Raw genomic sequence first — 27,451 nt, 5'->3', positions numbered from 1 at the left:
AACTGCTTTCGAATGTAGCCCTAGGAAATTCACAAGTAGAAAAACAGAGAACTTGGAATTCTGCAAACAACGGTGCGACATGTGCTTAAAAAAGTCTGCATCTGAAGCCGTATATGTTGCAGTTACTTGAGGCATTGTAGGACGATGAGACAATTCCAGGACGATGGATCGGAAGAGAATAATAATAACAGAATTAATGTGCACGGTAAAGAACGTCGGAGAGCCCCTTCGATAATCACCGAGGACTCGTTGATACGCGTCGATGATGAAATCAGAAAAGATCGTCGCTTAACGATTTCTGACCTGGCCCTTCCTTTTTCCTGATATTTTAAGAGTTGTTATGACGCATTATTACGGTCACATTGTTCATGACCATTTAGGCATCAGAAATATTTGTGCTCGTTGGGTGCCGCACGTCTTAACGGAACGTCACAAAAATGAGAATGGGATCTGATTTGGATTTTTGTTGCGCTACACAGAAAAAGGTGAAGAGTTCCTTAATTTGATTGTAACCGGCGATGAAGCACGGATTTCGTATTACATTCCAGAGACAAAACGGCAGTCAAGTTAGTGGTGTCATTCTCAATCACCAATCAGACCAAAAAAGATCAAGCCACAGCAATTTGGACGCAAACTGATTCCCATAGTCTTTTGGGATCGGTTTGGCGTACTGCTGATCGATTTCATGCCCCGTCGAACGACTATAAATGCAGAAGCCTACTGTGAAACTTTACGTCAGTTACGGTGCGCCATTCAAAATAAGCGACGAGGGCGGCTGACCGACGGCGTCATCCTGCTGCACAATAATGCACGTACACATGTTGCGGATCCAACACGTGCTTTACTGAGAACATTTGGATGGGAAATTTACGATCACCCATCATATATTCCGGATTTAGATCCTTCTGATTACCATTTGTTTGGGAAATTGAAAGAATTTTTGAGTGGTAAGCAATTCGCGGGTGACGATGAACTTAATAATGCAGTTAATCAGTGGCTAAATGGACTGGCGACAGAAGAATACGACGAGGGTATATTGAAGCTGCTGTATCGCTACGATAAATATATTAATTCATGTGGCGATTATACACAGAAGTAGTATAAGTATGTAGTTTAAGAGAAATAAAAAATATTTATAAAGTTTTCAGAATAAATATGTTTACAATAAAACGGTCTTTACTTTAGAGATAACATCTCGTAATTACGACATCTCGTATAATAATAATAATTAAAAAAGTATGTAAAGATTTATCAATAATTAAATAAATTTATTTATAAATAAAAATTAAAAAATATTTTTAACTTTAATTTATAATATTATTTTTTTTAATTTCTTACTGACCTTTATTATTTTATTTAAAGTACAAAACTTGCAGTTTGAAATTTCATGCTATAACATCATAATAATTCTAAGGATTAAACAATGTATGAATAAACTCTGTGGTAGATGAAATTAATATTTTTGATAATATATTGTAAATAACAACGATGTGTTATAAAATATTGTTTTGAACATCTTGCAATAATGTTAAATAGGAAGGAAGCCGTTCAGGCTACTTGCATGTATTGTACTAATCCCGTATAAAATTATGGTTCCTTCTTAACAATTCCTTATAATAGTCAACGTTTAATAATCCGATTTTAATGTTGATCGTTTTAAGCAGCTTATTAATATTTTATTTTTTTTTTATTCATACGGTGTTTATTTCATAGTAAAGTCGTACACGACCGCCATCTGTGTTATTTAATTTTAGACCATACTGTTATCGAACAAATGTTAACTTTTTTTTAAAATTAATTTATATTTTTTAAGCCATTTGATTTAACTTTGCACTTACGTTTTAAAAATGAAAAAAATTAATAATGGTATCAAAATGGCTGCTCAAAATTTGTTACCACTGCCTTGTTACTTATTGGCTGCCGTATCAGATACGACAGTTTAATTGAAGTTAATTTTTCGGTAAAAACACCTACATAAAAATATTTACTTGCTTTTTTTTCATTTGCTTTTTCAAAGTTTTTGATCATTAGTTATTGCTCTCTTTTCAGATGATACCGCTTTAAATTTCCGAGAATAATTATTTAATAGAATTAAGACAAAAAAAAGGCAGGAACAGTTTAAAAAAATCACTGGATAGATTTGTTATTACCTAAGATAAATATGGAGTGGTGAATTCGTAATCACAAATCAGTTGATTTCGAAGTCGAGTGTTCTAAGATTCAAATCCTAGTAGAGGCAGTTATTTTATATGGATTTGAATACTAGATCGTGGATACCGGTGTTCTTTGGTGGTTGGGTTTCAATTAACCACACATCTCAGGAACGGTCGACCTGAGACTGTACAAGAATTCATACATTTCATCCTCTGAAGTAATACCTTATGTTGGTTCCGATGGCTAAATAGGAAAAAAAGAGATAAATATAGATAAAACAAATATACTTCTTAGATAAATGTATCACTGTAAGGATATATTCCCATTAATTATTATAATAGCAAAATTTCAATTTTCAAAGATGTAAATTATTGGTATATTTGTCGCACAGTTAATTCTAATAAGGAGATCAAGTCCATTTTATTTTCAGAAAATTCATTTTATTTCTCAGAAATTTTTTTTGTTCCTTTGAAGCATCTTAAGGAAAACATTTGTTCGCAACGAAATTATTTGTCATCCATATCTAATATTTAATAGGGGCCTGTGTGAATTCCCATTTAACCTACAATATTCAATTTTAGGATTCTATCAGAAAAATGTTTTTTATTATTTTGCATCCATACATATGAATCATTTAATTGATGTTGGAAAATAAAATTTCATGATTTCTGTGTGTTTATAACTATACTGCTATTAACAAAAAAAAGGTATTTTTTTTAACAAAAATCTCTTATTCACTCCCATTAATTTTGACTAAAACAATTTCTCACATTCCAAAGCATAATATAAAAAATCCTCATTATGCTTCTTTTGTATTTTTTTAGTAAATTAAACTATAATCTAATATATTTTCGAACAATAAATTAAAAGATTTTATTTATTTTTTTTTTTGTCTTCATTCACTAATTTGATGCAGCTCTCTAAGATTCCCTATCAAGTGCCAGTCATTTCATTTCAGTATATTCCCTACATTCTAAAATTTGGATTTAGGTGTAGTTAAAAGAACAGTTTATGAATTTCATTCAAAAAATGAATTAACTACTTTAAAAAAAATAATAAGGCAAGAACTTCAGTCATTTATTGATTTTAAAGGCAGTGAATCAACTTTAGCTGTTATTTTGAAAGAGTTAGGTTTCAAATGACGAAAAACTGAAAACAACAGAAAAAATTTAATTGAGAAATCCAATAACAGGTGGAAGAACATTGATTATTTGCAGACAATGGTGTAGCACAGATAATGCAAGGCTACAATTGGTTATTTGAATAAAACATACGTTTTAAGTTTGCATTGTTCAACAATGTCATGGTCTGATAGTATTATTCATGTGCCAATTAATAAAGTGACCGTTTAATAGTAATTCACGCTGGAGAAGAAATCGGTTTTATTCCAAATACTAACCTGAAAAACCAGATCGAAAAGTGGCGACTACCATGACAACATGAATACAAACAATTTCATGAAATGGGTTTGTGAAAAATTGATTCCAAATCTTCTACCAATGTCAGTAATAATTATTGTTAATGCCTCTTATCACAATACAGGTATTGATAAAGCGCCAAATTCTAACTCCAGAAGAAAGGATATGACCAAAACCCATATGAAGAAAACCCATGGCTTTGCGCATAGCATTGGCTGAAGAAAACCCATATTATGTAGGTAAGCTACTTTTGAGTTTATTGTATTTATTTTTTGTTCTCAAAAATCTTTCATCTTTAGTGTTTAATTTATTTTTTATTTTTTAGCATTTATAGGTTTTTTTACTAACATATAGCCTTAAGGAGTAAAACTATACAGATATGTTAATGTTAGGTCTCATTCACAACTGTTGATCTTATTATTCATGCAGTTAAACAAAGTCCCATCCACACATATTTTCATTAGAAAAAGATGAAACTCCAGTTTATTGAAAAAATTCTTTGTTCAAAGTCATTTAAAATTTTATTTTGCTTCATTTTTATCTCTTGAAGTGCTCTAGTAGTTTTTATATTTTCTGCTGTACGAATAAACCACAAAAATATAATTCTGCAGTTGGTATCTTATTTCAAAAGAAAACCTTTTACAGTATATGTAGTTTAATTGTGCTTTTGTCACCCTACTATTTTGCTTTCTTTTGTAATTTATCCTAAACAAATAAATTCCAAAATGAATTTTGATCGGATAGGGCAGAACCCTAAGTGACATTCTAATTTTAAGGTATAGTTAAAATAACCAGGATTAAAAGATTTATTTTGCAGATTTTCTTGAAATTTATTTGAACGTTGGTGAATAGTCTCCGTATAAATAGTTCAGCAAGATCATTACCGTAAATTGTAATCCCTTCTAGTCACTTTTTTGAGAAATAATTTTTTGTGAAATGATAAATATAAGAAAATGTATCCATGAAAAAATTTTTTTTTGCAATTTACAGATGAAAATTCCGTTTAATTGCATAGATAGGGGTTGTTACAAAAATTATTTAACTTTAATAGAAAATTGTAAAAAAAAATAATTATGATGTTATATCATGTTAATCTCTATTGAAATTTAAAGTGAAAATTGGTAAATACATACAAGAAACATATGAAAAATTACATCCGTCCTTTCATCATTGATGGATTTCTGTATAAATAAAATACAAAATAAAATTAAAAATATATTATTCTATTCGTAAATCAAACTGATGATTCCATTTGTACTAAATAAAAACCCAGTTAAGTAGTGAAGGTAAAGAAAAAATAATTTCTTCGATTAGGTAGAAATAAAATTTAAGTATTTCAGAATTTTGTGTGAAATTTTTTTACTGAATGATCATTATAGAATTTATTATAAGGATCTGTGACCTCCAACGAAACAACAAATTTTATGAATCAATTTCTCAAGTATATCAATATGTCTCAACAACCAAATGGAGAAAACGCAAGTTTAATATGACATACTAAAGAGATACAGTTTAGGTTCAATTTTTTTAGAGAACAAACAGTTGTTGGTAAGTGGATTCTCTATTTTTATATAAAGAGTTATTCTTGCCCCAGCGAATCTATGAGCTTCTGACGTCACATGCTGATATCTAATTATATTATTGTTTTCCAAAACATTATTTTTGCGCATAATTATTATTTTTAGTTTATTTATCGGCTTACAAACAATATGCATGCCCAAACAAAACATTTATGTTGCTGTGTGTTAAATTCTTTCTGCTTTGAGTTGATTACATATATAAAAATATTTAATAACTCTAACGTGTAAACAATAAAAATTCCTTAATCAATAACTAATCCTCTGATTGGTATTATGTCCAGGCCTATAAAAATTTTCACATGCAATTAGAAATGATGTCTTTTGTCACGATTATATTTAGATCCGTCATTATCTTTTATAAAGATATTGATCAAGTGCCAAATTCTAACTCTAGAAGAAAAGATATGATCGATTAGTTGGAGAAAACCATTATTCCGTATAATTTAAAAATGCTGAAATCACAGTTATATGAATTAGTAAGATTATATAAAACTAAAGTACAAAAATATCATTTGGATGAACTTTAGAAAAAACATGGGCATCGTGTTCTTAGACTCCCACTCTACCATCCTGATTTGTAACCAATTGAGATGGTATGGTCAGCCATAAAAAGGCATGTGGTGAGTAATAATACAACATTTTCTTTCACAAATGTTGAAAAATCAACTACGGAGAAAATTAATTCCAATGATGATGACTGAATGAGTGATGATAAAGATTACTGGAAACCCTACTGTGAAAAAGTAAAAAATATTGAAAAAGAGTATGAAAAACTGGAACTACTGATAGATGAAATGACAGAATGTTATATTATATGTGAAGACTCTAATAGTAAAAGTGAAAATCAAAGTGAGAGTGGTAGTGATTCGTTTAGTGAGGATGGTGAACTTGCTAGAAGTTAGAATTAGATGCACGAAAAATTCAAATAAGCTTTTGTTTATTATTAAAAATTAATAATTTAGTAAAATAAAGGTTATAAAAGAATTAATTACGATTGCTTATAATTAGTAAATATAAATATAATAGTTATTACTGTGTACAATATGATAATAAGTAATACTTCAATTTGATATGTGCAGTTGATTTTTTCAGGCCGACTAGTAATACACAGACTGCTCATGACATCACAAGCTTATACATTGGCTGGGTCTAGTATACTCATTCCTGATATTGTTAAATAATAATTTCTGTTCTTAATATGTGTGATGCAATGTGTTCAGCAACCCCATGTCCCAATGATATGAGGATGATTTATTTATTTTTTTTTTGTCTTCAGTCATTTGACTGGTTTGATGCAGCTCTCCAAGACTCCCTATCTAGTGCTAGTCGTTTCATTTCAGTATACCCTCTACATCCTACATCCCTAACAATTTGTTTTACATATTCCAAACGTGGCCTGCCTACTCAATTTTTCCCTTCTACCTGTCCTTCCAATATTAAAGCGACTATTCCAGGATGCCTTAGTATGTGGCCTATAAGTCTCTCTTCTTTTAACTATATTTTTCCAAATGCTTCTTTCTTCATCTATTTGCCGCAATACATCTTCATTTGTCACTTTATCCACCCATCTGATTTTTAACATTCTCCTATAGCACCACATTTCAAAAGCTTCTAATCTTTTCTTCTCAGATACTCCGATTGTCCAAGTTTCACTTCCATAAACGCCAAGTTTATGGAACTTTCTAGGTCTATAAACGCCAAGTATGTTGGTTTGTTTTTCTTTAATCTTCCTTCTACTATTAATCTGAGGCCTAAAATTGCTTCCCCTGTCCCTATACTTTTCCTGAAACCAAATTGGTCTTCTCCTAACACTTCATCCACTCTCCTCTCAATTCTTCTGTATAGAATCCTAGTTAAGATTTTTGATGCATGAGTAGTTGTTCTGTATTCTTCACATTTATCTGCCCCTACTTTCTTTGGTATCATTACTATAACACTTTTTTTGAAGTCTGACGGAAATTCCCCTTTTTCATAAATATTACACACCAGTTTGTATAATCTATCAATCGCTTCCTCACCTGCACTGCGCAGTAATTCTACAGGTATTCCGTCTATTCCAGGAGCCTTTCTGCCATTTAAATCTTTTAATGCTCTCTTAAATTCAGATCTCAGTATTGTTTCTCCCATTTCATCCTCCTCAACTTCCTCTTCTTCCTCTATAACACCATTTTCTAATTCATTTCCTCCGTATAACTCTTCAATATATTCCACCCATCTATCGACTTTACCTTTCGTATTATATATTAGTGTACCATCTTTGTTTAACACATTATTAGATTTTAATTTATGTACCCCAAAATTTTCCTTAACTTTCCTGTATGCTCCGTCTATTTTACCAATGTTCATTTCTCTTTCCACTTCTGAACACTTTTCTTTAATCCACTCTTCTTTCGCCAGTTTGCGCTTCCTGTTTATAGCATTTCTTAATTGCCGATAGTTCCTTTTACTTTCTTCATCAATATCATTCTTATATTTTCTACGTTCATCCATCAGCTGCAATATATCGTCTGAAACCCAAGGTTTTCTACCAGTTCTCTTTATTCCGCCTAAGTTTGCTTCTGCTGATTTAAGAATTTGTAAATTGTTCTGTAACTTTGTTACTTCTGTAACTTTGTAAATTTGTTAAAATCATTTGTTGTGATGATTTATATAACATGTAAATGAGTTGTAGTTTTGTACAGATTCAGATTAACCATTCCTGAGCTGTGTGGTTAATTGAACCCCAACCACCAAAGTATATCAGTCAGTATTCCCTGTCTAGTATCCATATCCCTTAACTTTAGTAGGATTTGAACCTCAGAACCTTCAACTTCAAAAATCAGCAATTAAACAGTTGATTTGGAATGGTGATTTTACCAGAAGACCAATTCAGTGGGTAAATAATGATATGAATAAAATATTTATTTACTTATTTTTATTGATTAATAAATACAGAAGGCTAGATAATACAATAAATTCCAGAGAGCAATATCTTTTCTTTCACCACTTATGCACTGAATACTAGTAATAAAGCGTTGACTAAAATAAGAAGTACGATTTTGGTTCTGTATTAATATTTATTCTACTAATACCACTTAGTTGGTTATCAACTAGCAATGATAATTGTTTAATAATTACTATGTACATTTTTCCTAGAATTTTACTGTATGTAACTGGTTTTTGAAGATTACAATCTTAGTAATTTTATTTTAATACCTCTTAAGAAGAGCTAATATGTGTATATGTGTAGCAGCAGTGCAGAGAGAGGGTATTGAACTAAAATTATCTGCATTCACATCCTTATAAATGAGTGAAAGGGAATTATAATTTACAGTTTTACAGAAGAATAAAAATACATGGTTATACATACGTAGATATTCATTACTAGCGAATTCTTTAATTGTTTATTAATAGTATATGATGTTTTCAAAAAGATACCGAACATTCGAAATATCGCATCAAAGTATTATTTAATAAACTGCTTCGATAGTAGCGCGCTTAATGAAGTTCTGCAGTATTAATATATTGCTATTTAGTGACTTGGTTTAATATTTAATTTCTTGGTACGTTTTTCTATCAGATGTAAAAAATTTAAGGTTTTTACATACGGCCCGTATCGAATTTTTTATCATAGACTTTTCAGAAAGTCTTACAGTGTTAAAAAAAAACTTACGAAGAAGAATGCAATGAAAAGGGAGCATCATAATTGAGATCCAAAAAAGACATGAAAATCCTTAAAATAAAAACTATGATAATATTTCTTTTAATAAGATCAAAAGACCCGTCCCATGAGGTCAATCGTGAACGAATTTATTATACCAAAATGAAATCGCTTACAGTAGCATTTTTAATCTTAAAGAAGTTAAAGATTTGTATTTCACTGTTGCTTGTATTGTAATGTAATTGATTATAAGTTCATAATTTGCTATTAAGTACATTTTTATTAACTAATATTTATAGTTCGCAGATTTTACTAAATATTTTTAGATTGATAACGAAATAAGAATGAGTTTAGATCCAGGAAGCACATCGAATTCAGCGCTAGCTAGTGTCTGTACATGTAAATATGTATAACCTGTTTGCCGATAAACAGGAAGGTGTTTACATCGTAGAAGTAGCGTTGTTGTGCTTAATGAGTGCATATTGTTAGCGTGAATCATAGTTTACATACTAAATTAAAAATATAGTACATCAAATATATTAGTATATTATTTTTATTAAATCTTACGTTTGTGTTGATTTATTTCAGAAAAATGGCTACTATAAACGACGAGAAACTTAGAATGATGGAGGACGAAATGAATAGGTAAACAGTTCTTTTTTTGTATTAATAATACTGTATTAGTAATGTATTTATCTGTTGAAAACAATCTTGATTAATTGTTATTAACCTACTACGTTTGATTTAAATCGATTCAATGAGAAAACGTTTTAGGTTATGTTTGTGTTGGCTTTCAAGAAAGTTATTGAAGTTATTATGTTTTGGAAATTAGTCTTTCATAGTTAATCTCTTGCTGCAAACTCATTAATCTGAATATTTCTAATGCGGTTCCTTGCAGGCCTACCCGGACAGAGATATCTTTGTTAGGTTATGTATTGCTGTGTTAGGTTATGTAGTATTTCTAAGTTACTTTATGCAATGTATATCTGCAAAATGTATTAAAACATATTTGAAAAGTTTAAATGTTCTGATTTTAAACTTATGTTTATTCTGTTACTAAATTATCTTGAGATTTTCTGACATCCGGGTACACTGGCTACTAATGAAAATTACTTTCATAAATGTTTTTTATTATTGTTAATGCTATTCTGCCAGACTGCATGAATTTGACGTAAAGTTGTATAGAAACCATAACTATCTCAAATTTGTATAATGATTTGAGGACATTGCTCGTGATGCATAAGCCATTTTATAATTAAATCATAATTCCAGTGTAGGTAATTATTAAGATTATACTTAATTGAATGATTCAAATATCATCTATTTTTAATTATTTGTTTTATTTTCTGCATTTTGAACTCCAACACATAAACAAATCTTACTTGTTAGCTGTGTTGTAAGTTACCTCCTTTTTTTTACATACTCATTTAGAACCACCAGTGAAGTATCAAATATGAATTAAGAACAGGAGAATTTCTAGAATTGTAAAAGCTGGTACACAAAAACGATTATTCATTGAAATGGGCCATTTTAAAATGATTGCAAATATTTTTCCCTGTAATGTGTGCATTGCAGTCTGTGCAACTACTAAACAGGAAGCAACCCCATTAGCCAAGTGAGATGAGAATATCTATAACATGTAAATGAGATGTAGTCTTGTGCACTTGGGCAGACACAGAGCAACCATTCCTGAGACATGTGGTTAATTGAACTATTACCACAAAAGTACATTGGTATTCAAATCCATATAAATGCAGCTAATTTTTACTAATATTGTAATCGCAGAAATTTTTATTTCAAAAATCAGCTGTTAAACAACTGATCTGCAACGATGAGTTAACCACTAAACCAACCTGTTAGACTGTTGCAAATAATTAAAAATTTTGTTAAATTTGATTTTTGTTAAAAGTTATTGATACTGATTGAATGTAAATAAAATTTCAGTTTCTTTTATTTGTTGAAAGTATCAATTAGATTAATCTAATACTAGGTTTACTGGGTGCTTGCAATAGCAAGCACCTGGTAAACCTTTGTGGAAACTATTCATACTGCTTTGAAGCACTGCCAATAGAACCTTTTTCCATAGTTATTCTTCACCTTTCAGACCATAATGACTAGATTTTGAAACATGAATATCTTTATGTAAAATTTAGGAGTGAACGTCCGAAGAAGTGTCAATGAGCTGATCTCTCACATTCAATGTTTATCAGAATATGCACTTTTCTTCTACTCTCACCCCTTTTCATATAATTGAGTCTTTCTTAAAAATATGTGGTCCATTATTTCCTTAAAGGGGGCCGAAATATAATACACACTGGAGCAAAATGGGTGAACAAAATGTTGCACAAAGTGACAGTTGCTGCAATTTTGTAACTTCATTACCCTACTAAGGAGTTGTTCAGCATTACTGTTTGGATTGTTAATAGACCTCCAGTATCTTGAGATCATCAAAACATTATTTGCCCTAACCCAGGCTTCTTGCACTATGACCATCTCCATTCTCTTATATTTCCAAAATAAATTCTTTTTCAGTTATAAGCTTTCCTGATAATTCTGAGCAATTATTTGAGGAGGACATCGCAAGAGGTCTGAGTAGAAAATATAGAAGAAGAATGTGAGAATGTTAAAAAGGAAATTCTTAAATCAGGAGAAGCAAACTTCGGTGGAACAAAGAGAACTGGTAGAAAACCTTGGATATCAGAAGATATATTTCAACTAATGGACAATTGTAGAAAGTATAAGAATGCTAGTGATGAGGTGGTAAAAGGACCTATTGACAATTAAAAAATACTGTAAACAGGAAGTCCAAATTAGCGAAAGAAGAATGGATTAAAGAAAAGTGTTCAGAAATGGAAAGAGAAATGATTATCGGTAAAGTAGATGTAGAATATAGGAAAGTTAAGGAAAATTTTGTGGTACATAAGGTAAAATCTAATAATGTGTTAAATAAAGATGGTACACTAATTCATAATAAGAAAGAAAAGGTTGATAGGTGAGTGGAGTACATTGAAGAGTTATATGGAAGAAATGATTTAGAAATTGATGTTATAGAGAAAGAAGAGAAAATCAAAGACGCTCAAAAGGAAGATGCAATGCTAAGATCTGATTTTAATAGAGCATTAAAGGATTTGAAAGGCAGAAAGGCTTCTGGGATAGACAGGATACCTGCAGAATTACTGTGCAGTGCAACTGAGATAGCAATAGATAGATTTTACAAACTGGTGTGTAATATTTATGAAAAGGGAAGTTACGTCAGACTTAAAAAGGAGTAGTATTATTGTCATGATACCAAAGAAAGCAAGATCTGGTAAATGTGAAGAATACAGAATAATTGGCTTAATTACTCATTCATCAAAAATTTTAACTAGAATTCTGTACAGAAGAATTGAGAGGAAAGTGGAAGAAGTGTTAGGAGAAGACCAGTTTGGTTTCAGGAAAAGTACAGGGACCTGGGAAGACATTTTAGCGTTCAGACTAATAGTAGAAGGAAGATTAAGGAGAAACAAACCAACATAAATGGCTTTATAGACTTAGAAAAGGTATTTGATAATATAGACTAGAATAAAATATTGTGCACTTAAAAAAAATTAGGGTTCAAGTATGGAGATAGAAGAACAATTGCCAAGATTTACAGGAACCAAACAGTAATAATTAAAGAGCCTAAGAAAGAAGCAGTAGTAAAAAAGGGAGTCAGACAAGGATGTTCTCTATTCCCATTACTTTTTAATCTTTGCATAGAACTAGTAGTTAATGATATTAAAGAACAGTTTAGATCTGGAGTAACAGTGCAAGGCAAAAAGATTAAGATGCTACAATTTGCTGATGATATAGTAATTCTAGCTGAGAGTAAAAAAGAATTAAATAAAACAATGAATGGCATGGATGAAGAAATACCATATGAAAATAAACAAAACAAAAGTAATGAAATGTAGAAGAAATAAAATAGATGGACCACTGAATATAAAAATAGCACGAAAGAAGACTATGGAGTAGAAGAATTTTGTTATTTGGGAAGTAGAATTACTGAAGATGGTTGAATTAGGAGTGATGAAATACTGAATAGCACAGGCGAAACAAGCTTTGAAAAATACTGTGATGTAAGCAAAACTTACATCAAAAATTAATTTAAGTGTTTGGAGCACAGCTTTATATGGAAGTGAAACTTGGACGATTGGAGTACCTTAGAAGAAAAGATTAGAAGCTTTTGAAATGTGGAGCTATAGAAAAATGTTAAAATCAGATGGGTAGATAAAGTGACAAATGGGGAGGTGTTGCAACAAACTGATGAAAACTGAAGCATTTGGAAAAATATAGCTAAAAGAAGAGACAAACCTACAGGCCACATCAAAAGGCACGCTGGAATAGTCACTTTGATATTGGTGGAACAGATAGATGGGAAAAATTGTGGTTGCAATATGTAAAACAAATTGTTAGGAATGTTGGATGTGGGGGGGTATACCAAAATGAAACAACTGACTCTAGATAGGGAATTTTGGAGAGCTGCATCAAACCAGTCAAATGACTGAAGACAAAAAACTATTGAAGAAATGTGGAATGTTCTCTTGTGAATTATAATGCTACTTACAATATGATATTTACATATTCTTTAGAAATCATGAAAAAATAAATTCAGAAATATTATGAAAGTAAATTTTGTCATGATAGTACAGAAAGTTTAAAGCTTGATGACAGGCAGTTATAGATTTAATTACAACAGCTTTTTCACGCTCCTCATTCTGCTGTTGGATTATGGTTCACAATCCAACAGTTCACCATCCTGGTCTGGTGTTCCAGAGATGTAAAACAAATAGTTATATTCTCTGCACAAATGAGGGATACAACTGCCTACAGACTTGGATTTTAAAAAAGATCACAAAAATATTTACACAAAATATTAAAGATTGCCAGCTTGAAATATGAATCTATCAGTAAAAATAAAGGCAAAAATCCTCTCCAAGATTTAGTTATGAATTTAGACCTAGAATCAGTGTTTTAAATCCAAAGAATTTACTGTACCTTTGCAAGTATTGTTTTATAAACCCATCTTTTTTTTTTTTAATGAATATCTGATTCAGTTGGATTTTTATTAGTTTGAGGAATTTTTTGTTATTTGTCCGGATTAATTAAAAAATTATTGGATATTGAACATTTTCTTTAAAAGCTAGGAAGCTGGATATCTAGTTGTTCCCCAGGCAGTGTATGATGGTTGGACACTCAAAAATAAAAGTAATGAGAGAACCAGTTTTCTGACAAAAAAAGAGTACTAAAACAAAAGAGCTAGCCAATGGAATTGCATGGCATTAACTAAAATAGTTAAGTAACAGGTCTTAGGTTTTTTATCTTTTACTTGTTTGATTTAATCATATAATATTTTAGAAGAATATCTTATTCAGCTTTATTAAATCGCAAGGATGTTGTGTTAATTAGTATCTGATAACATTAAAATATAATGAATTTTTGGTCTTAAACTATTGAACTTTTGGTCATTTAATTAATACTTAGCATTTTTACACCATTAATACTTCTTTCAAAATCCTTTTCATTTTTGGCTTTTTTGATAAACATGTTTAGTTGTAAGATTGTACAAATTTTGTTTTAATAACAATGAAAATATCATTACATTTACATGTACGTTTTTCTTAAGCATTTTTCTGTATATGAAACATGAGGGTCATTCAATAATTAAACAGACATTTTTAGTGAAGGAAACGCTTAATGTAGGCAATTGAAACTTTAGTAAGTGTTAGTTGGCAATCTTGTGAAGAGTGTTAGACAGCTGTTCGATTAATATTTACAAGTGTTAGTTGGCAACTTTGCGAAGAGTGTTAGTCAGCTGTTCGATTAATATTTATGTAAACATAACCTCTAATTCTTAGTTGTGATGGCACGTCCACTCAAAGAACATACTTTTGAAGAACAGTGTTCTGTGATCTGATTTTTACTTTCGGAAAGTGTACAACCTTCAGAAATATTCTCTCAGATGAACAAACAATACAGCAGTATTTGCATGAACTGTGAGTTTTTATGCGTGGGTGGAAAAGTTTAAAAGTGGCCGCAAAAGCGTGACCAATGAGCACCGTTCCAGGTGTTTGGTAATAGCGTTGACTTCGGCGTTAGATTCTCGTATTGATTCACTTAATCAAGAAGACCAATGACTTACTGTTGAACAAATTGCTGAAAAATGTAGAGTAATTATTGGCACAACTCATTTCATCATTCAAAACAAACTGAACTACTGTAAGACTTGTGCAAGGTGGGTTTCCAAAGAGCTTACTGATCATCACAAAGCCAAGAGATTTTGCATTTGCACCAAACTCAAAACCCGTTTCAAAATCCTGTCCGATGCATTTTCGGACAGGATTGTAACCTGTGATAAAACTTGGATACATCATTTTGAGCCGGAGTCGCAGCATCAAAACATGCAGTGGAAATCGCCTGTCCGTAAAAAATTCAAAACGCAACCATTGGTTGGTAAGGCCATGTTAACCATCTTTTGGAGTGCACATGGTCAGATTTTCTGTGATTGTATGTAGGAGCGATGCACTATCAACAGCCTATACTACTCATCATGATTGAGAACAAAGTCAAGTCCATGTTGAAGAGGAAATGTCCAGAATGGCAAAGGAAAGGCATGCTTCTTCTCCAAGACAATGTTCATACGGTATACAGTTATACCGTGTCAGTACACTGGAAACTATTGGCAAAGTCAGTTAGAAGCTCCTACCTCGTCTTCCTTACAGTCCTAAACTTGCCCCTTTGAATTTTTATCTGTTTGGTCCAATGAAAGAAGCCTTGCGTGACATCAAGTTCAACAACAATGAAGAGGTAAAGAAAAAAGTACAAAACTTGCTTTGAGATCAAGGTAGAGAATTCTTTGCTGAGGGAGTAAGGAGACACATAAAAAGATGGGACAAGTGCAGAGAAGTTGGTGGGGATTACATGAAAAAGTAGACAAAAGAAATTGTATTTATTTAATAAGCCATTTTTGCTGTATAGCTGTTTCTCTGTTTTATTATTGAATGCCCCTATTGAATTGATCTATTTTGAATTTTCCTTATTCTTTGTTGTCCTTTGACTTTCTACTGTTTAGGTTTAACTTTTTTCTGGTTTTATGTTAAAAGTAAATAAAGAACACTCGTCTAATGAAATTACCAGTTTAGAAAAACGATTGTAAATTTGTATTTATTCTTGAAATGGTGCTAAAAGTATTTAGGAAGAGAGTAAATAAATTAATTTTTTTGACTTTTTAAATTTTCTGTTTAAGGTTTGAGGAAGAAATTGGCCTCCCCAACTTACCTTTGCCAGTTGGAAGACCAGGGTCGCCAACAGCAGCCAATCGTCAAGTTATTGGTGCCAACACTTATGACCAAGTACAGAGACAGTTGAATGAAATGGACCCTGTTGTAGTAGAACATCAAAGACCAATGAACAATGAATCGATGGTCCCTCCTCCACCGCCTCCATTAGGAGGTATACCACCACCACCTCCACCACCAATGTTTATACCACAGCAAGTTAGAATGGGACCTCCTGGACATCCTCCAATCAGACCTCGTAAGTAATTCCATTTGATGTAGCTATTTTTGTAAAATTTTTGTTTTATTGATTTCACTTACACCTGTTGTGACCAGATTTAATAAACATTACAGAAATTATTTTTAAACAAACAGATTGATGAAAAACAGCCATTTTAGGATATCTGTATTGCATGTTTCTTCTTCCACTGTTTTTTACCTTTTGTTAAATACTTTAAGAGCTTTAACTTATTATTATATGTAATACTATATACATGTAGATTTATTAGGAAATAAAAATATCCCATCTTTTTATTATTTATCTAAGTAAATGTTACTTCTTTTTCTTTGATTATTTGGTTTCAGGTTCAGTTCTTATCAAATTGGCTTTTTCATTTTCATTTTCTCATTAAAATACTTTTGAAATGTATTTTCAAGACTAAAATAGTAAGATAAAAGATTCATTGTTATAAAACAACTATTTTATACGTCAATTATTTGTTGGTCATTGTTGTCTAATTGCAATATGAGTCACAAAAGAAACAGCTTGCCTTTGAACTTTTTTTAATGAATCTTTCATTAAAAAAAATATTTTCTTTTCTGAATAATTATTGTAAATTGCAGTTTATTTGAAGATAAATTATAGGAATTATTAATATTTACACATTTTAAAGTTTTTTTTTGCTTGTTATGCCTACAGTCAAATTTTAATAATTCATATTTGTTAGATTATGTAATAAATTGATTTAAATCTATTTAAAAATAAATTATCATGTTTATTTGTCATTTGAATATTTAAAAATATTTTTCCAATAGTCAGTTTGAATATGACACATTACAGAGAATACAGTATAGGCCTAGTATGCTTACTATTTCATATTTTATTGTGTAGTGGCTGCACTCTTTTAATAGGCAGCGGAAATCTTCCTTCGTAACTCTTTACCCATCCCATTGTAAATTGAAACCATACAACTGTGTACAAGTAAAGGGTTAGACATGACATTTTTCATGCACTATAAAATTAATTATCAACTGTCATATCTGTTATTGCCATTGTATTGTATAAATAAACAAACATTAACACTTGTTAAAATATGGTTAGTGCTAAATAAAATAATAAATTTATTTTGCTCAGAAAAGATACAATTTTTTTTTGTGAGGTACAGCAATTTTTTTATTAAATGGCTGCCATGTTGAAGCAAACATTTAGAACAAAGATTTAAGAATCTTTGTTCTTAAATGTACATTCTTTTTTTAAATATTCTCTTAAAATTATAGAGCATTGAAATTGTGTTTTACGGGAAACAGGTAAAAAGGGAGCACCTTTGTAATGTTCTATAATTCCTATAGATTTTATATTCTGCAGTTCTATAGATCATGCAAATTGCAACTTTAGAAAACTTAATCTTCTATGTCAAATGGTAAAACACTCAACACAAAGTTTTTTCTTTCATGACCCATACTGTGCATGTTTATTGAGAAACTGCATTTTATTCATCTGGTATTTTCATAAGCTTTACAGCTGTAAATTTTTATAACATTTTAATTGGAAAATTCAAAAAACTGAAAAGTTTCTTCTGAATTTACTTTTAATGCAGACATTTACCGTATGTTGTGTATTAAACTTTTCTTTTCCAACAAGGATTCAGTGTCAGTCAGGTAATGAAAAACATTATAATATGTTATTTTAAGTTACGTATTTTACTTGTTTTTAGTCTTTCCTATTGATAGTTAATTATTTTAAATCTAGATTTCAGCCTAACTTGTGTAACTTGCTCAATTATTTATTTAATTTTTTTTAATTTCAGCTATGTCTGGAGATCCAAATGATCAGAATGCAAGACCGGGGATGAATTTTGTTCCTGGTCCAGGTCCTGGCCCAATGGGTCCATTTCCAGGCCCTATGGGACCAATGGGATTTGGGCCTCCAGGACCACCAGGTCCTATAGGACCACCAGGTCCTATGGGACCACCTGGAATGGGTCCACCGGGTATGGTTCCTCCAGGAATGTGTCCTCCAGCACCACCAGGCATGGCTCCATCAGGTCCTCCCGGACCAATGCCTCCTGTACCTGGATTCGGTGGACCGCCTTCTTCTATGATGGGGCCTGTACCTCCAAGATTCATGAACCCAAATGATTTTATTCCACCTCCTGTTGTGCCTCAAATACCTACTACACCAGCTCAAGTTGTTGTAAGGTACAGTGATAAAAGAAGTTGTATTATATTATTAGTATTAGTTTTTTTTAAGGACCATTCAGAATTATACCGTACCTGTATGGTGGGAAGGTACCTTTCATCAATAGTTTTGATTAGGATCAATCAATGATTTATTATGAGGTGGCTTTGTGATTTATATTAACATCATGATTTTTGTCATATTGTATGCATTTTGTTTAAAGCTCTCGATACATGGACAATAACTCAATTTTAAAAATACACAATACCAATTACTAAATACAATAATTTCACTTTCATATTATTTTCATTGAATCCTCTTTTTTAATATAAAAAAGTATTACTTATCATAAGTAAATCTTTCTAAAGAGAGGTCTTATGGGATAATATTTTGCCTTTTTCTCTAACCTGAGATTCTGTCTATCGTTACTTTGCTGTTTCTTTATATCAGTTAAAAGTGAAAACCTTCCTCTGCTTCTTTTTCCAACTACCTTACCCCCCTTTGTTTTAAGTTATTCCCTATCCAATTGGCTGTTTTTTTTTATAGTATATATTACTTCCTTATGACTTAAAAACCTCTTTATTGGTTATTTTCGTTTATCATTTTATACTTTACATTTTCCTCCATAACCTTAACAGAAAGCATTTCAAATATCTGATTTTTTTTCATTCCCAAGCTCAAAATTCAGAACCATTTATTACTATCATAAAATGTAAAAAAAACTCCATATTAATGTTTTTGTTTATTTGTTTGGTCATTCCATTACTCGTAATAATACTTTTTTTTAAATATCCAACTCATTAATGTGTTTCAGCTATTATCCTCCATTATTTTTATAATTATCTTAGAATCTATTTTGAAATCTCTATAATTTTCATTTTTTTACTGTTTATTCTCATTTAAGCTCTCTTCTTTCTCTAACATTCTGTTCTTCATTATTTGTAATTCTTTATTTTTTTTGCGATTACTACTATTTATTTGATTTTGTATTCTCTCCCTATTGCATGTGTTCTATAATGAAAAACTAATAATTACTTTGTATGATCATGGAAATTTATTATAACAATTTTTAAAGTAAATGAGTAAAGTTGTGTATCATTGTTATGTGTATTACAAAAAAATAATTTCAATTTATCATAGTTGTTGATACTAAAATGCACTAGAATGTGACAGCACAATGATTCATTTTTACCAAAGGTTGTTTCATAGAAATAAGAAAATTGAGAAGTGGGGTTCTAAAATGAGATAATATAAAATAACATGGTGTTTAAACTGTCCCGTAACAATTAAAGTTTTCTTCAATTTTAACCAACATTTTTGAAATTTGTATTATTTTATTTTACTTTAAAGTCCAGTTTGTCTAGAAGAATGAAGTGGTTTATTTGAACTGATTAAAAAAAAAAGTTGCTAGAAATTTTTGAGAAAGTTTTTGTATTTATAAATTAATTTGACAAAATATATTTGAAACTTTCATTACAAATAAGTTTAAAACCCTTTACCATTCATGTACACAGATATGCTTCTAGATGATCTTATTGAAATTGTGATGCAGTTTTTCCTCAATGGTGTTGAGTTGTTTTTGTAGATTTCATTTGTGTATATGCTCCCTTGTTCATATTTAGTTTTTCTAACCGTATACCAATAATGATGCAGCATAATATTTTACCAGTAATAACGATGCCATCACCATTATTATTTTGCAGTATCACTGAAGAAGATATTATGTTTAAAATTTACAGTATATGGTAATTATTTCTTTGTATATTTGTCCACTTTCTATGAAGTGATTCGAACAAAGGTTTGATTTTGTTTTTTTTTTTTTGTAATGAATAAGACTTAAACTGTGTTTATTTACTCAAATAGTTGTATAACATAATAATAATTGTTTGTTGTCAGTACTGCTACTGTAATTGAAATATTTTTGACAGATTTGAAAAACTAATATCAATATAAATTTACAAATTATTGTGAAACACTTAAATATATACAGTGTTTCATGAGCTACCAGATATAATTTATTCTGTTAGATGGGTTGTAAGAAATTGTTTTGTCATCGTTGGTTTACCCTATTCCCGTTATTTTTAATATTCTCATTGCAATCTCTGAACCATACTAATAAGCACAGAGGCAGCTAACAAGAGAATGTACTTCATTATTTTATATCTAGCTGGGAGTTTTCCATGTATTGTTTTTATTGAAATGGTATGAAATTAGACACATATTTTTTTTTTTTTCATTTTTATAAGTTTCTCATTATTATTATTATTTTTTATTATACTTCCTGTTAAAAAAAGGGTATTTTTTGACTGGTCTAAAGTCAAGACGTGCATTAATTTTTCTCTACTTCCTATTATTATTTCTCTGATTGTTTTTGTTTCCATCTAAATGTTCAATGAAATCATATTATATTAATTAATTTTATTGATAATTAAATATCCATATAGATGGAGCAAACAGGAAAGTTAAGGAGAATTTTGTGGTACATAAGTTAAAATCTAATAATGTGTTAAATAAAGATTTATAACTTGAAAGAAAAAGTTGATGGTTGGGTAGAATGTATTGAAGAGTTATATGGAGGAAATGATTTAGAAACTGGTGTTATATACAGGAAGAACTAAGAGGATGAGAAGGAAGATTGATGGGAAAAATTGTGCAGGAAGGCAACGTTTGGAATATGGTAAACAAATTGTTAGGGATGTAGGATGTAGGCGGTATACCGAAATGAAACGACTAGCACTAGATAGAGAAGCTTGGAGTGGAGAGCTGCATCAAACCAGTCAAATGACTGAAACAAAAAAAAAGACAATTAATTGATGATTAAATTTCATTGCGGTGCAAATTACAAATTCAGTGATTAGGACAAAATTTAATTTTCAAAACTGAAGAACATTTTCTTTAATATAATGTTAATCAGTAATATATATTTTTTTTATTTATTACCTTTTTTTTAATACCTCTCACAGGATAAAAACCATTTTTTTATTGTACTGCAGTAAGTTATATATTGTAATTGCAGTAAAAATTTAATAGACTTGTTTTTTATTTGAATTTTTAAATTAAAAGAGATAAAGAATAAAATACAGTTTTTTTTAAATATTGTTTTAGGGATGTATTGATTGACAACTATAAAGATAAAACATCTAAAAGAAAACCTATTTATGGGTTATTACTTTTTTTGTTAAATCATAATAATTTTGAACTTAAAATATTTAAATATTTTATATAAATTGTATCAATTTTCTTTAATTATGGTAAATGTAATATTAATGGTGTAATATCAGATAACAAACTCAAGTTTTCTTAACTAGAACTATAAAAGAATAAATATCAATATCTCTTCCATAAGTAAGTTTTGTTTGCTGCATATTTAAGATTGTTAGTGTATTTATATTCTAATTTTGAAAATTTGTAAAACAATCTAACCTGGAGAACTATTGATGACCAAAATTCTTTTTTCTATGATTTATACTGTTGCATATTATATTTCTTTTTTTTTCTTTTTTTAAATTTAAGTTGCAAAGGTTATTTGCCAAAAAAAATATGATATGCTTTTACCCAGTAAATGGAAATTATACCTATCTCTTAATTCTGCTTATATATGAATGTTTATTAAACATGACTTTGTTTATTGTTCTACTACAATTTTTTTTTATGTTAACATACCAAAATTAAGCTAAAAAAAATTCACTGACAAATTTTAATACCAGAACACAAATTATTATGATTACTTCCATTTCACATATGTTTATATTATTTCCCAGTCATTTATTTATTGTCATTCTCACTGATATATGTAAGAAAAATTATAATATTTATAATTACATTTATCACATTTTAAGTTATTTACATCCCCTTTTAAATTTCATTTATATTTTACAAGCAAATATGAATATGATGATCAGAAAAATTATACCCACTTGATCACTAACATCAAGGAGAAAATGAAACAGTCTGTTGCTAAATATGTTTTAAAACAAGACAAAATCCTTCTATTTTTTGGATTAAACACTAAGGTGTTTCAGGTATTGCAAAACACCACATTGTTAGAGATGCATTTTACAAATTTACCCAAAAATTAATAATACCTCTTGGTTACATTAATGATAAATAGAAAATTTTGTTACAGTAAGTTTGTAATTAGAAAATGTAACTGGTACAAGTTTACTTACTTATTTTACCAGTATTGATTTACTGTGTTGAATCAGTGTCATACCCAAGTTCCCCCTCTGTCTTGTGTTTACAGTGTACTCTGGATTGAACCCAACACCTTTTCACCTTCTGTACTATCTTGAGTAAAGCTCTCCCTCTCATGTCATCCATCTCAATCCTTCACCCATATTACATTTATTTGTTCTTCCTTCTTTCCATATTCAGCCATTAGAATAGATTGTGCTCCTCAGTCTCGTTCAAACACCTTTTGTATTTTTTATTTTGTCTTTTATAGCCACTTTTTATCTTTCAACAATATACTTCCAAGGATATTGAACATTTTTTCTTTAATTAATATCATTCTCTATTTACATGAAAAACTTCTTACATGAAAAATCTTCTCTTTACATGAAAAACTATGTCACCTGTATTACAGGATAAGTCATATATGTGTTTGTAAAAATTGCCCTTAACCTTTTTAAATTATTTTTTCCCCCTGAAGTGTCTAATTTGTGCTGCCATTTTAGATGTCCTTGACTTCACCCTATATGTAATGTCCTTAATGTATACTGTATTTTTTTGATGTTCTGTTACAAATTGCATGAAATCACTGTCACATAACTATACTTTTAAAAATTCCTATTTTCTTTTATTGGAGATGATTTTAGGATTAATAAGTAACTGTAGATATAAAGATAGAGTTCATTTAAAAATTAAATGAGATAAAGATCACACCACAGTGTTAACAATAGTGAACATTCAATGTCAGGAGGGAAAATAGTGATTCTTTATACATACGACAGAACGGAGACTGCATATGTTTTTCGGGTAAGAGGTTGTGTGTGAATGTCTGTTACCATCTTCATCAAAAACTAATGGACCAATTTTGATGCAGTTTTTCGCATTACATAGGTATCACTTCAGAGCAGGTTCTTTGACATGTTTTATAGTTATTTCTCTTATTGTTATAGGCCTCCAGGAGGTTCTGCAGTAGATGTTTTTCTCTAAAATGATTGGACCGATTTTGATGCAGTTTTTGCATTACATAGGTATCACCTCAGAGCAAGTTCTTAGATTAGTTTTACGCTTATAAGCCGCCAGGGGACGCTGCAGTAGATATGTTTCATCAAAACGGCTTTTCAATGTTTCTAAGTCTTTCTAAAACTTCAGCAAGGCTACATTATTGTGTGGATTATTAATAATTTGTGCTGGTCAAATATACTAAACTTTCATCATCAGCCTATAAATGTCCCACTGTTGGGCACAGGCCTACTAATCTAAATAAGTAATAAATAAAATTAAAAATTTTAAGAAACCCACTATGAAAAAAACTTAAAAAACCTGAAATAATTAAATAACTGTAATTTTACCTTATAATCCTCTGTGACATTGTGATCTTATTTTTATAACAATAAAATTTAATATTTTGATTTACTGTTGTGCATGATCCGTAGACCGAATGAATAAGCTTTAGTTAGTTATCAGTCATAGTAATTCTTTACTGTATTTTTTATAAGCTAATACTATTTCACATCAGCATCCAAGCATACTGAAATGTGTAGGTGATATACAACCTTGAAAATGTAAATTTCATTTTGATCAGTAGAACTGGTTTTATATAACAAAAATCATTATTTTCATTGAAAGTAACTCTGATCACTGCTTGCTCTGGTACCGTCATTAAGAAACAGGAGTGTAAAAGTAATGTATCCTTTTCTGTCAGAAAGTGTTGGCACTGTTTTTAGTAGAAGACAAGTTCCTATAAAATTATTGTTTCCAACATAGTAATTTTTCAAATAAAAAGTAAAATTTTTCAAAAAGTGTATGTCTTTAAAACAATTAGAAGTGATTAATTGGAACCCTGATTTGATTTGTTCCTCTTTTAAACTTATGAATATATCATGTTACGTTACCTTGATTTTAGTTTTATGTAAAGCTTTAATTGTTTTATCTTGCAATATATTTTTCTACCTTATTTTGAGTTTTATGGGTTTTTTCAATTCTCAATTAAATCCTACCTCCATTTCTATAAACACAGACTAAATTTCTTTTCTGCTTCCAGTAATATACTTAAATTATTAATCTTTATTCATATACATAAATGCAACTGGTTGATAAACAAGCAATTCTGATTCATTGACAGATTTTTGTAGTACATTTGACTATCTGTAGTATTATTTTATTCTTTCTGTAATTACTTACATATCTCCTTTAATTCCAAATTCTGTATATTATCCATCTCTTTATTACTAATTAAATATTATCTAATGCAATAACAATACATAGTGCAAATTTAAATTAGTTATCTGTAATCCCCCTGCAATTCACAGTTTAATTTCATTAATGCAGAATTCTGTGGTTATTTTAATCATTTTCACTGTGATAAAAAGTTAAAGTTATCTTAAGTTTTAATCCTAATCAGTATGGCAGTTTTCATGTGCTACAAAATTTTCATTTCATATTCCAATGTAAAAGCTACAAACTTTGAGCTTTTGTTTGCAGTCCTCATGATTGATATAATGTCTATATTTTTTTGAACCATTACATGTTTTCCCTGTGTGGATGATTAGGCAGAGAATTACTAGTCATACCAACAGTTGTAAATAAAGGTTACAGCAGGATTATCCTTCTGCTACTTATCATTAAGCTATCACTACGTACTTATATGTCACTTACCTGACATTCTTTAATTATTTAAATGACCTGTTTTATATTTTCTCATTGAAAAATTATGTTGAATTTCAACAACTGGGGTCACCATTGCCTTCATATTCCCCTTATTTGTCAAAAGATCATTCTGTTAATTTACCGGTTTGCAAGTTATCCTCATTGACATAAAAAAGATGAGAAGTAAGATAAACTTGACAATAATCAGTGGGTGTTTTATTGCTTTGCAAGCATGTAGGAAATACATTACATTGGGCCCCTAAACTTTAAAAATAGCTACTTGATGAGGAAAAAGGAATTTTAAAATGAGCATCAGATGGTTAGATTGTTTAAAATGAAGGAAATTTTTTTGGATCTGTTGATGGGAATGTTCAGATATAAATATCTTTACTGTAATGCTTTCTTTTTCCTGTTTAGCCTCCGGTAACTACCGTTTAGATAATTCTTCAGAGGATGAATGAGGATGATATGTATGAGTGTAAATGAAGTGTAGTCTTGTACATTCTCAGTTCGACCATTCCTGAGATGTGTGGTTAATTGAAACCCAACCACCAAAGAACACCGGTGTATCCACGATCTAGTATTCAAATCCATGTAAAAATAACTGGCTTTACTAGGACTTGAACGCTGTAACTCTCGACTTCCAAATCAGTTTATTTGGGAAGACGCGTTAACCACTAGACCAACCCGGTGGGTTTTACTGTAATGCTACCTGCTCAAAACGTCACTCCCAAATTCATATTATTGTATCTCAGTCTTTGTGATATTATGTATTCACAATTATTTTCAAGATGGATAAGTTTTATACCAACAGTGATACACTATTTACAATATAAATGTGCGAGACATATAATCTTTAGAAAGGGTTTAAACATATTTGTGGAAAATCTGCTTTAAAATCTATGTATAATTATTGGCTGCATATATTTTTAAACAATCTAATTATTGTATTCACTGCATTACATTTTCTTGAACACAAACTTTTTACTTGTTCAGTTTGTGATAGTTATTTTTTTTTTACAGTGCTACACCAAAATTATATTCATCTAAAGGAGGATCTGATACTAGTGACTCAGCAGTGCATCCTAATATTGGCGTTGCCGAAATGCCTCAGGATATAGCTGCAGCTAATAATGACTCATCAAAGAAACAGAATAAGAAAGTAAAAGTTACAAATGCAAAAGAAATGGCAGAAAAAGTTAAAGCAAGTTCTGTTGTTTCAGTCAGTACTGAACCTAATTCAACTACTACGGTTAAGAAAAAAGAGAAGAAAAACAAAAAATTCATTAGAACTTCAGGAGGAATTTCTTGGGAAGATCCTTCATTATCTGAATGGGAAGATGGTGAGTTTATTATTAATTTTTTTTTACCATATTCCTTTATTTTAGGAGTTTTGTTGGTTTTTGTTGACATTATACAGCTCTTAATATACATCTCTGCGTATCAAATTAGGCTTGATGAAGCAATTTGTCAAAGCCTTACCAAAAAAATGGTAAATGTTTTAAATATATCAGTGACAAATTTCCAGTCTTTTCAACCGCCAAACTAAAAGAGGGTGTCTTTACTGGTACTAATATTAGAAAACTTCTCAAAGATGGTAATTTTGAGAAACAAATGGAAGTTGCAAATAAGAAGACTGGGGAGCCTTTAAAAACGTACTGATCCAAGTTTCTAGGCAATAAGAAGATCCAAACTTCAAATCAATCATTGAGAACATGTTGCAGATGTAAAAAAAATTTAGGCTGTTCCATGAGGTTGAAGGTTCACTTCCTAGATTCACATGTGAACTATTTCCCTGAAAATCTGGGTGTTGTTAGCAAAGAGATGCCAAAAAAGTGAATGTAATCACAGGATCACACTCAATTTAGCCATGTTTTTAAATGTGTGTTAAGTAAATAAATCTTTGTTGAACCACTTATTAGTCTCCTCTTATATATGTAGTATATCTAATATTTTTGATCTTTAGTTCTTTGATTCTTCCCACCATTGTGGTAACATCTGCAACTATTTGCTTCTAAGAGAGAGACTTATAACCTTCATCCCGATGAGGTCTCAAGATTTCTATGAAGAAGATTATAATGCTAGGTGTTTTAAAAAACTGCAGTAAAAAGTTAATTATTATCTATTTTATAGTCCTGTTTTGTTTTATT

General features: G+C 30.2%; 1 protein-coding gene across 2 annotated transcripts in view; it reads left to right on the top strand.

Annotated features, from left to right (window-relative positions):
• The first annotated feature begins 9,189 nt into the window (after positions 1 to 9,189).
• LOC142327033 (uncharacterized) overlaps positions 9,190 to 27,451 on the top strand; it is a 145,805-nt gene continuing 127,543 nt past the window's right edge. Inside the window, exons 1-4 of one of the 2 annotated variants that reach the window (XM_075369798.1) lie at positions 9,190 to 9,437; positions 16,057 to 16,346; positions 18,115 to 18,505; positions 26,325 to 26,644. In XM_075369798.1, the coding sequence (XP_075225913.1) occupies positions 9,385 to 9,437; positions 16,057 to 16,346; positions 18,115 to 18,505; positions 26,325 to 26,644 (1,054 nt within the window). In that variant the 5' untranslated portion in view covers positions 9,190 to 9,384. The remainder of the gene's footprint in view (positions 9,438 to 16,056; positions 16,347 to 18,114; positions 18,506 to 26,324; positions 26,645 to 27,451) is intronic. The other variant, XM_075369797.1, reaches the window with a different exon arrangement.

This window comes from Lycorma delicatula, chromosome 6 (genome assembly GCF_047948215.1).
Source record: "Lycorma delicatula isolate Av1 chromosome 6, ASM4794821v1, whole genome shotgun sequence".
NCBI lineage: Eukaryota > Metazoa > Arthropoda > Insecta > Hemiptera > Fulgoridae > Lycorma > Lycorma delicatula.
This window is presented reverse-complemented; position numbering and strand designations above follow the sequence as displayed.